At 37.1% G+C, this 10,927-nt stretch overlaps 1 protein-coding gene across 3 annotated transcripts in view; it reads right to left on the bottom strand.

Annotated features, from left to right (window-relative positions):
• SYT1 (synaptotagmin 1) overlaps positions 1-10,927 on the bottom strand; it is a 355,350-nt gene that overhangs the window by 47,299 nt on the left and 297,124 nt on the right. For 2 of the 3 annotated variants that reach the window (XM_035544091.2, XM_035544092.2), the window contains exon 9: positions 7,979-8,096. In XM_035544091.2, the coding sequence (XP_035399984.1) occupies positions 7,979-8,096 (118 nt within the window). Of the gene's footprint in view, positions 1-5,270; positions 5,677-7,978; positions 8,097-10,927 lie in introns of those variants that run through there. The other variant, XM_035544093.2, reaches the window with a different exon arrangement.

Raw genomic sequence — 10,927 nt, 5'->3', positions numbered from 1 at the left:
CTCACTCATATCCAGCCTTGTCTTTCCCTTCAATATATCTGAAATTCAGTGATAAATGCACTTTACAATAATATGCCTGAAGAGCTCAGTTCAATTTTTTTTTTTTTTCCAAAGAAGATGTAAAGATGTCTTTATCATGATACAGAAGATACAAACACCTGCGGTGTTGACTTCAGCAGCTAATAAATAAAAGCACAAGAAAGGGTACCTAGGAATTAAACCCTGATAAATCCCCACCTCTGTCACATAGGAACATCTTTGCAGGGAGGAAAAGTGGCATTTCTAGGCTTCAGTTTTCCACTGTGTCGGCAGGTAATTTGCAGTTAATTGAAACACTGTGACTGACACAACTAGGGTAGGGTGGCTCTAAGACAGTGGGGACTATGCTGGCAGGTTGGAATGAGGCCCAAATGCTGTTTTTTCTACCTCATCAATAGGATCACAGAATGAAAGTGAGGGATAAAATATTTGGAAAGAGAATCCTACTGAGATCCATGTGATTCTCCTGAGATGCATGAAAGGCACGATGAGAATAACTGAATGCTGGCATGTTAATCTCAGTCAGCAACAAGGTTATATTTATCTCCTGTTACTTAGAGAAGGGTAATGGGAACTTCTGAGGGGATTGCATCAAAAGAAGAAAGGGCAGGACTTGACTTCTGCCTTCAGTAGGAAGGTTTTGGAAAGTGAATTTTGGAATTGGCAATGGGAAAGCTTCTCTACCGTTTTTGTTGGAATGACAAATATCTTGTAGCTGCCAGCGGAGAGCTTCACTTGCTAAACGTGTGAGCAGCTTTGAATAACTAGCACAGATAAAGCACGTATGTAAAATAAAGATACTGACAGAGAAGCCAGACCACCTTATTTCCTCTCTCTCATTACACTAAAGTACACAGTTCCTCCATCTTCACAGATGTATTTTCAGCACAGTGGAGACATGCAGTTCCCTTTTCAGTATATAGCCCCTGCTCGCTTCAGGCATAATTCAGGATTGGGATCAAGGGTCTCATTTGTGAAATGTTTCTGTCTGTTGAGATGCACAAACAAAGTGGCTACACTTCGGAAATGGAATCAGGAGGCCTATAAGAAGTAACCACATAAAGGCCTAGCAGAAACTAGTTGTCTTTCTTGCCCACATGTTGTTAAACAAAGAAAAAAATGCATGAGGGATTTAAAGTAACATATAAATTTTATTTAAAAGTTGTTTTTGTTTCTTCAGAAAGCCCTACAAACTTAATCAAACTCCAGCTGCATAACAGTGCTAATATAATGCTTATGCTGTCTTAAAAATGTGTATGTCTTTACGTAGTCCTAAAGAGGAAATACCCTTGATTATACTTTTTTTCACTTTCTGCGATCATTTAAGTACCCATCTAAACTGTATTTATAGAGATGAAAAAAGGACGTTTTCTTTTTGAGACCATATTTTATTTTTTTTCTTCCAACCCATTAAAAAAAATAAAAAGAAATAGACTGCCATTTTCAGAGAGTAAAAATAAATTAAACTTGCTCGTAAGAGAACTGACTAATTTCCCTAAGGATGCCTGAATCTATCTACAGTATTTCTACATCTATTTTACAGCCACTCATATTGCTATGAAATTTTAGTAGAGCTTGAAAACCTAAGTATTAACCATCTTATTTTCATATAAGTAATTAACACACACATCTTCACACTTGCTCTGGGAATGCATAACCAAATAAAAACACACTATAATTTAATCAGAAAGAAGCACACACACACACACACACACAAAAAAATGCATTATTTAGATGTGGATATTCAAATAAAAGAATGAGAAGTTTCCAGGTTCTCTGTTTTGGGGAAGGAGGGAGGAAATCAACAGCAATGCTATAAAATTCTGACTGCTGGCCGAGTCCATACAGGTGGGTCCTGATCTCCTGTACCTTTGGTCAGCATGTATGATTAAGGAAATGTACATGTACAATAAGCTTTCTTTCCTTTCTCAAATCAAGAAGTTGTTCAAACACCTCCTGAGCCCAGGCGCTTTTGTGGCACAATGTTTGTCCTAAGGTTACTAAGGTTTTTCAGAGCAATGCCTACAGGTTTTGTCCAGTTTTACTGGTAACCAGATAGCACAATCTCTTTTTCCTCACTTGAAGTGTAAGAGGAAAAAAAAGAGCAGAACAATTTGACTTCGCTTCTTTGTAGGAGCTGCTGCATTTGATGGTTCATCTAATACAATATATTGTTGTGTGAAATAGCCTGTGGCAAATGATTCAGTGGAAATTGTGTACTTGCTCCAAAATGGACAATTAGCTAGCAGCTTCCTCATAAGAACCTCCAAAATGCCCTAAAATACCAGAGTTTATGTATCCATTAATATGGCTTCTATGATGAATATGTTTCAATTTTTACTGTCTTTTGATTTTGGAATTACCTTCATCAGGCTCGTTACTTCACACGATTTAATGCTGAAGGTTTGAGTAGTGAGTAGAAGAAAGCTTAGACCTTATTTAGCCGTTGAAAGAGGACCATTTCGGACAAACCCCCCTGTCCCCATCACTGCCCAGTCCTAGGGAAGATGTTACCAACAGAAATATTGTTCTGTGAAGGCGAGAAGGATTTTGACATGACAGAGATTTGGTGACTGATCCCATCACCACTGTCGGAGCCCAAAGTAAATTTACTGTGATGCTGCAAGGCTGTTTCGCAATTGTTAGAGAAATGTATTGTTGCAGCCATCTACTGTTGGAAGTTCTGCCTGTCAGTGTACTGCAGTAGAGATATTGAAATATTAGATACTGTAGAAATACTCACTGAAAGTAGAGATCTTAAAATATTTGTTCGTACTGATCTCTGTTGCATTCTTTTGGATTAGGCTAGATGTAAATGCAGCTGTTGTGTTTTTATTTTAATTTTGTCTTTTAGTAAGGCTGTTTTTCTTTCCCTTAATATTCATGGAGTTATGCTTACAATATGGATTATAGGAAGGCCATGGCACCAATAGTGTATTTCTCTTCACATATTAATACATTCATGTTAGATAGCTTTTAAGGTTTCTTATGTTTTAATGAAGTTATTAAAGTGAATGCTCTGACTGCATAATTCATGAGCCTTCATTCTGTCCTCAAAGAAACGGTCTCTAAACATTTTTTTATTTTACAAATCTTTTATAATCTTTTTTATAATTTGGTCCCCAGAGATAGTTCAGATTTATAGTATTTGCTTGACAGATACAAAGAGGTGCTATGTATTTTCTATTCATAACTCATAAATATTGAGATTAGCTTTCACACATCATGGGCTGGGTTATGGGCTGCTTTCTCTTCTGTGTGGTATCTGCAGGTTCCTGCAGAAGGAAGATCACACGGATCCAATCAGTCTTTGCAGTTCTTCCTAAGCATTAATTTGGCATAAATGGATACAGTTTGGGGTTTTCTATAATCTGAATAATTTCTATAAACCACAGTGCCTAAGCAGGATCTGAGCCCATGCCAGTTAGGTCCTCACCTCCCCATTGGTAACCTGAGTCTGACCTCAGGGATGTTGAGAGGCAGCAGCACGAAGGAGATAAAGGGAAGAAAAAGCTTCCTGCTAGGATACATTCCTAGTAATTAGATTGACTAAAAGCTAAGCATACTAAAACAACACATAAAACAAAAATGCAGTGTCTGTTTTTTTTTTATTAGAAGAAATAAACCTTGCTGAAATTAATCCTAAAAAGACGATATGCTATGTTAAAGCTTACACTTATTATTAGCTACTAAGAGATGAAACTTTTTTAGAAATGAAACAATATTTTGTCAGTAATACATATAGACACTGAACTTCTTAAGAAAAGGCATTTAAGCCAAAGGGCCTGCGTAGCTAAACACTCACAACAATGGTCTGTTCAGGTGCCAGCCTGTCTCAGGTAATGTATTTCAATTTCTCAGTCAAAGCAGGGAAAGCTACTAGAAAATTGAAATGAAAGCTTTTATTTCATATTGGGAACAAAAATGAATATAAATGCAGGCTACAACTAAATACATTGAAATCTATAGAATTGCCTACATAAACGTGTGTTAATATTGGGAATCTTCCTATAAAATACAAAAAACACTATTTATTTTACAGTATGCATTTATCTGCTGTCAGATGTGCTAAGGGTTAAGCTACCATTTCTTTTTCTTTATAAAACAAGCAAAAAATACAAATACAACACAAGATTAAAATGAATTTAGATAAAAGTTTCATACTCATTTAAATCAGTAACTGAAATCACTACCATTCTGATTTAAATGAATATCTCACAAGTTATAATTGTATATCTCACAAGGTATAATAATATAAAGATAATTTCTGCTTTCTTTCTGGAGCAGAAGGGATTGTAAACCTGAATAATGTACTGTAATTCATAGACAACCCTTGTAAACTGAAATGCATTGCTGAGCTGCACTGTGCCCTTATCAAGGAATTAGTTGGACTGTGTCTTTATCAGCTGTTTGGAGAGATTAAATGGCAAGCTGGTTTTGAAATCTTCCAGTTTTGCAAGTCATCTAAAGGCAATTAAAAAAATACAGTGACTTGGGAGTCTAAGTTCCCTTGATTTTCAGTAAGACATAAGCTTCTAAGCCTCTTAGAAATTTTGGGTGAAATATGCCTATAAAGCCATGTAACCCCAGTTTACCAAATTCCAACAAATAAAAATAATTTCTTCATAGCTAACATTCCTACATATCACCTGCCAGATGTCAGTTTCATTAAAAATGCATTTGAATATAATTTAAATAATTAAAATGCCATTTTAAAACATGCATAATTGTTTGCCAGAGGCCCTTCCTCACCAGAAGTAATAATTTCCACTTGTTGTGGTGACTTGATGAGCTCAGGCTGAACAGTTCGTGTTTGAGCCAAGGTTTGCTTTAGTCACAGCCTGATGTTGCAATTAAGTTTAAGACCTGGGAGTTTATTGCTCAGATGGGTGATCTGGTTTTGCTACAAGGAGTCTAATGAATTTGATGATTAGTTTGTTGTCTTTTATTATCTGTCTGAAGTAATTTATGCTAGGCTTTTGACTGTTAATAAAATTTATGGAAAAGTTCAAAATGCGGGAGATAAAGACTTTTTTTTTTTTTTTCAAGTGTCGTAACCATTAAATTGGACACATAGGCTGACTAGCTGGATTAAGATTTCACCAGTAGAACAACTGTAGCCATGCTAGGAAAGATGGTATTTTAAAACTACTTTGATTGTTCTCTTGCTTTTGATAGGTGCTTTCTTAACTGGGCACAGCATAAGTATACATGTTGAAAACCAATAATGTTTTAAAGTATGATTGACCACAGTTATGGATGCATTCCAATTTTTAATAAATTATTATTAACAAGAAGTTCAGAATACTACTGAACCACAGTGACTGACTTGGTCTTTGTATTGGGACAACAGATGCATAATTGCTAAAGCTTTCCACGTCACTGAGGAGCAAAGGTATAGCAGATATTCACTAGAAGCAGTTATACTTAAAACGTGCAGGGCAGCAGCCAGAAGGAGACTGCAGAGTTGCCTGCTGTTTGCTGTGAATGCTTGGCAGTGCTGTCAGACCTCCTGCAGGAGCCAGAGCCTTGCTTCTCCTTTGTGCAATGCGGATAAACTCCACTGAGAGGCAGAAAGGCTAGATGGAGGAGAAAGAGGAGCCATTTCCAAGTGTCTATCTTCTCCTTTTCCAGCATCTCCTCCAATATAGGACAGAATACAAAAAAAGATCCTAAACTCAAAAACTAGACACTTCTCAGCAATTTTTGACAAACGTCTAAGATTTTTTTTTTCATCTGTGACACCTACGTAATTTTCACCTCTTGCTAATGGTCTCCCCTTGGTGACAGTAAGTGCTGTTGAGTATATAGGTAGCATTCAGTCTGAGATAATATTTGATTGTTAGTGTTCTCCCACCTCCACTGCAATGCAAAACTTTCAGTTTTGCAAAGTGAAAAGCAATTTTAGTGTCTAGAGAAAATAACGAACTAGTGGGGAAAGTGTTCCCTAATCGAGATAAAATCCTGCCACCTTCACTACCACTTAACAGTACCTTACTCTGAGATTAGGTATTAGTTAGTGTGAATAATAACAGAATCTCAGCTGGATTTCAAGTTATTTCTGCATAATTTATTCAAAAGATAAATTCCCTAATGAAAGATACTGTATCCACTTTAAACCAATGTTATTTCATCTATAATTACTGCCTCAGGTGTATCACACTAACTGCCATTTATCACTGTCAGGGACTTTTGAATTCCTACTACAACTATGGTATCCCATTGGGTTTGTTTGTCTCAGAGAGTACAAGATGTTTCTAGTTTGGTATGGCCCTAAAAAAGAAGAACAAAACCTGTCATCCCCTAGAAATACATTTGAACGTCCTTTACTCTGTTCTGGCACTTCATCACATAAAGGAGAGTAAGCACATTCATTTCCAACAATGCATTATATTTTTCATCTCAAGTTGATAGAAGATCTTCAGTTCATTGGTACTTCTCCTGCCACTTTCTTTTCTTAGGGGTTTTGTAGCCATTAACCATCACGTCTTTCAAAATTTGTAAAAGAATACAGACGTTCTGGCTCTTAGACCTCTACTGTAGTCAAAAAGTATCACACTTCCTCACTAAGAGAATGTATTTTTTCATTAGGAAACAATTATGAAGGAAATGTTCTTAAGAACTGTAATTTGCAATCGGTTCAGTACAGGCATTGAGGAAACAATTAGTGGTGTGTTCACATTTTAGAATGGGTGTTCAAAAAATTAGATTTGATTCAGGTAACAACCACAACAACATTTTGATGTCTTTTATTTTATGATATCTGCTGTTGTACAGTGGAAGACTTTAGAAGCAAGTAAAATAAAAGAACGATAACTGGCTACTGGTATGAGACTTTGTTTCCTTTCACTTTATGAAGGCTCTCCTGTTATTGTTCATCAGAAGTGGTAAACAAAACCTCCAGGCTTACTTCGAGCATGCCCCCATTCCGATGTGCACTTTGTATATAACTCTTGCTTGTATCATTTTGTTTGTTTCTTGTTTATTCAAAGTGAGCAATTACATCATATGTGTGTTAGTGACAGCTGTCAAAGTGTTCAGTTCTGGAGCTGTGATAGAAACATCCTTATTCTCAATGGTTTTTAAGAGAAGGTATATAAAATAAACTTCTTCTGCAAAGACCTTTCCTTATGAAGCACCTTGTTATTTAATTTGGTCTCAGCTAATTGGCAATTCAGAAAGTAATTTGTGTCCGAGAACCCAGACACAGCAGAGAACAGAAGCCTATGTGGAGCTCTGCCAGGTCCCCAGGACACAGCCCTGGTGTCACACGTGCTGACTGTGCCCTCCCTTAGAGATGGTGTACATCACCTCATTCACTGCGTGCTTAGCTTTACTATGAGGACTATTTGTAGGTATCAACCTCATCGACTCCCACAAGTGCAAGACTGTCATTTTGATTGCTGGTGTACATGTAAATGCAGAACAGTCCCAAATCTGTGCATGGGAGCAATCACACCTGAGCCCTTCAAATGCAGAAACAATTACCCTAGCACCTCAGACAGTAGTCAGCACAGTGACCTGTGATGAGTTCCTCTATTATGTATTATCAGTAACATTGTAGGGAAATGTTCACATTTTGTGAGATTAAACAGACAATAGGAATTGTAGTCAGATTTCTTTTTCTCTTGCCTGAATAGTCCATATTTATCTCCAGGCAACAGGAGAGAAGGAAAGTACAGAGGGCACTATCTGACTGCTTAACTCGTCAGACCTTGTCTTGGACTGGAATGCGATATATAATGAATTTCCTTTTTTAAATCTAGAATGAGTTCTGTTATACCCAGTCAAGCCTTAAGTTTCAGAAAACACAAAATGCATTTTTCAGACAGTGAACAAGAGCCCTTACCCTCTCAACCAAGAGATCTCCAATGGAAAATGAATTGTTTTTCTGCCTTACAAGCCTGCAAAGTCTACAAGCAGATTTTCATGCACATACCTGACAGTCCACCGACATCCATCTTCTTCAGGTTCTTCGCCTCCAGAATGACAACAGTCAGTTTGCCAGCAGTAGGCACATAGCGCAGGGAGAAGCAGATATCACCCAGCTTTTCTTGCTGTGAAAGCAAACAAGTCATTGTGTTATCATTTTATTTTATTTTTTTAAATCATTTTGAACCTTTTTGATTTTGAAAAACCAGGATTACATTTCAAACTCCTGTTGTAAAACAAACCATTCAAATTAACAACATGTCTGCCACAAGTTAAATCCTTGGTAACCTGAAGTCCATTGTAACAACTGGAGTTCACAGCAACTGTCCTGGATGGACCCAAATGACAAGATGTGCTGGCTGCAAAGCAAGCTACACTGCCCCCCACTTCACCTTGGACAATCAGGATCCCAGACTGTTTGCTCTGTAATATTAACCAAGTCAGTATTTTTTTCCAGTTCGTGTTTCAGTGGAAATCAATTAACATGCATATGCAACCACTACTGTTTTCTGCAAAAGAGTAATGTCGGTTCTTTCTCATCATGATTTGTCACAAAAGCAAAATGTAGATAAAACACAAAGCACAAAACAATAAATGTAAGAAAGACCTGTCTACTATCAGACAGGCAAACTGGGAAGGCAGATAGGCAGGGAGTACATCCCTCTTCACATCGGGAGTGGTTGGAAGTTTTGCCTTCAGTCTTTGCAGACTATCATCTGGGATTCTGCCAAACACAACCTTTTGCCACGCATTGCTTAGTACTTTCCTAACAGTCCTGGCAAAGAGGGAGAGGCTGAATTATGGGCAGAATTACTGGAACTTCATTTTAAAACTAGGAATAATATATTTAAACTTGCAGATACAGGAGAGAAAAGACCAGACTACTGCTTAGAAATGATCTTTAGGATGATCCGAGCTGCATTCCTCCTTCCTTTCAGGCACAATGTTATCTCTAGGTGAGTAAATAGGTTTCCTTTAAGAGAAGAAGAATCATGTTATACTAAACAGTCCAATAAGGCATTTTAGACAGCACTGTTTCGCTTTCAAAGACTGTCATCCTTATGGCACAAATCTGTTTTCCACAGTTTCTTCTGGCAGTAAAGTACATTTTTATCAGTCCCTTCGGCTCCAGTGTTCTGTTAGGATAAATTGGAAGGTTGGTCGCTGAAAAGTTTTGGATGTGTATCCAGGCTTTTGGTTAAGACACTGGGTAATTCTGGCAAAAATTATGCACCTTTTCCCCATACCACAAATATAGGAAGGACATGGCAATTTACCAGCTTCAAGGAGTCAAGGGAAAAGATACAAAGGCAGAACCTTACCTAAAAAGCTGTGGGAAAACTACCGAAAGTAACTGCTCAGGGGTCCACAGTTGTAGTTGGAATGTCACAAAGAAAAGACAGACCACATCCTAAGGACTTTACCATGGAAAATGCACCAAAATATTCTTCTCTAATGTCATTTATGAGAATCTGAGCTTTAACCACCAAGCCAAATTTTCAGCACTGGTAACAGTTAGATATAGAGGTCTAGCTATACAAATGATCAATAACTTTTTACAAGTACTTTCTACTGAGAGTAAAGTGCCTATGCTGCATTAAACTAGGTTTTATTTGCTGAATTTTATGCAAAGTATCTAAATATCTGTGTGCACGAGCATTTTTGAAAATGAAATTCCTACCGAATAACAAGCATCTATTCTACTTTTGTGGTTTCCTTACATTCTTCTCACAATATCTCTTAGACACAAACACTTTTTTATCCAGGCTTGGATAAGTATCTGCAATATATCCATCACCTCTCACCAGCCTTTCTCCATCTGTAATCATGTTATGCTTCTGTGCAAATACTGCAATTGTCTACACAGAAGAGTAATTTTATGAGAGTATTTAATGCATTTTTAGGCTCATCTAATGTAATTTTAGCTGCAGGAAACATGAAGAAGAAGGCAGCACCATGTAAACAGCCAGTTTTCCATAGATCACCAGCAAGCCATGGGAAATGGCAGCAGATGATGGGCTTATTTCAGTGAATAACTTGAAGAAAAAGCAGAGATACCTGTTTAAATCCCCACATAATCACACGTAGAGCTTTTTTGCTGTCATTAAAATCTGTAATAACTAGTTTTCTTGAATATTTCTTGTACTTTAACATTTCTTCTTCGCATTGCTGCCAAGAGTTTTCTATTCCTAAGCTGTGTTTTTTTTTTTTTAATTTTAAAAATATTTGTCAGGCAAGATACTGCAAGTGGCAGCACTGCAATGAAGCAACAGAAAACAATCACTAGAGGTGTGGTTTGCAGGAGATAATTACAAACCCCTGCAGGGCTATGAGGTACAGATGAGTGCTTCTGGTATGGTGATTATCTCATGAAGGTGCCTTATTGTTATTATGAATTTCTTTCAGCTCTATGTATAAATAATTTATGTTAGTAAATTACTTTGATCTCTGATGAAAACTGTAAGTTAGTGTTAGAAAGTTCCAACTGGGAGGTTCACAGACATTAACCTATTCATGTATAATGCCTAAACACCAATCAAAAGACTCTCTCCATCTAAGCAACTTCATAACTTCATTACATTTAAAGAGGATGCAATGGAGCAGAACATAAATGACATAGCACTGGTAACACTTCTTCAGCTTAGAAAAGGCTATTTGAGGTCCTATTGAGAACCTGATCCTTTTAGAGAAGACTGTAAGCCTCTCCTGCCTGTCTCATGTTTTTTCTTGTATTTGTCAGTGGTCATTTTTACCTTGACAGCACACTTTCCTAATAAGCTACAGAGAAAAATGCTATTTATGCAGATTACTCTCATTCACACTGCAGAATCTCTAACAGTGATATCTGTCTTCTTAATACAAGCATTCTCCACGTTTTGTTTAAGATATTACAAGAAAGTTGATGCTTGCAGCTCTCTTGGTAAAACAATACCAAAATAACAAGCCACAGCACCAC

Source organism: Cygnus atratus, chromosome 1 (genome assembly GCF_013377495.2).
Source record: "Cygnus atratus isolate AKBS03 ecotype Queensland, Australia chromosome 1, CAtr_DNAZoo_HiC_assembly, whole genome shotgun sequence".
Lineage (NCBI taxonomy): Eukaryota > Metazoa > Chordata > Aves > Anseriformes > Anatidae > Cygnus > Cygnus atratus.
The sequence above is the reverse complement of the archived record's forward strand: the minus strand, read 5'-3'. Positions and strand labels throughout refer to the sequence as shown.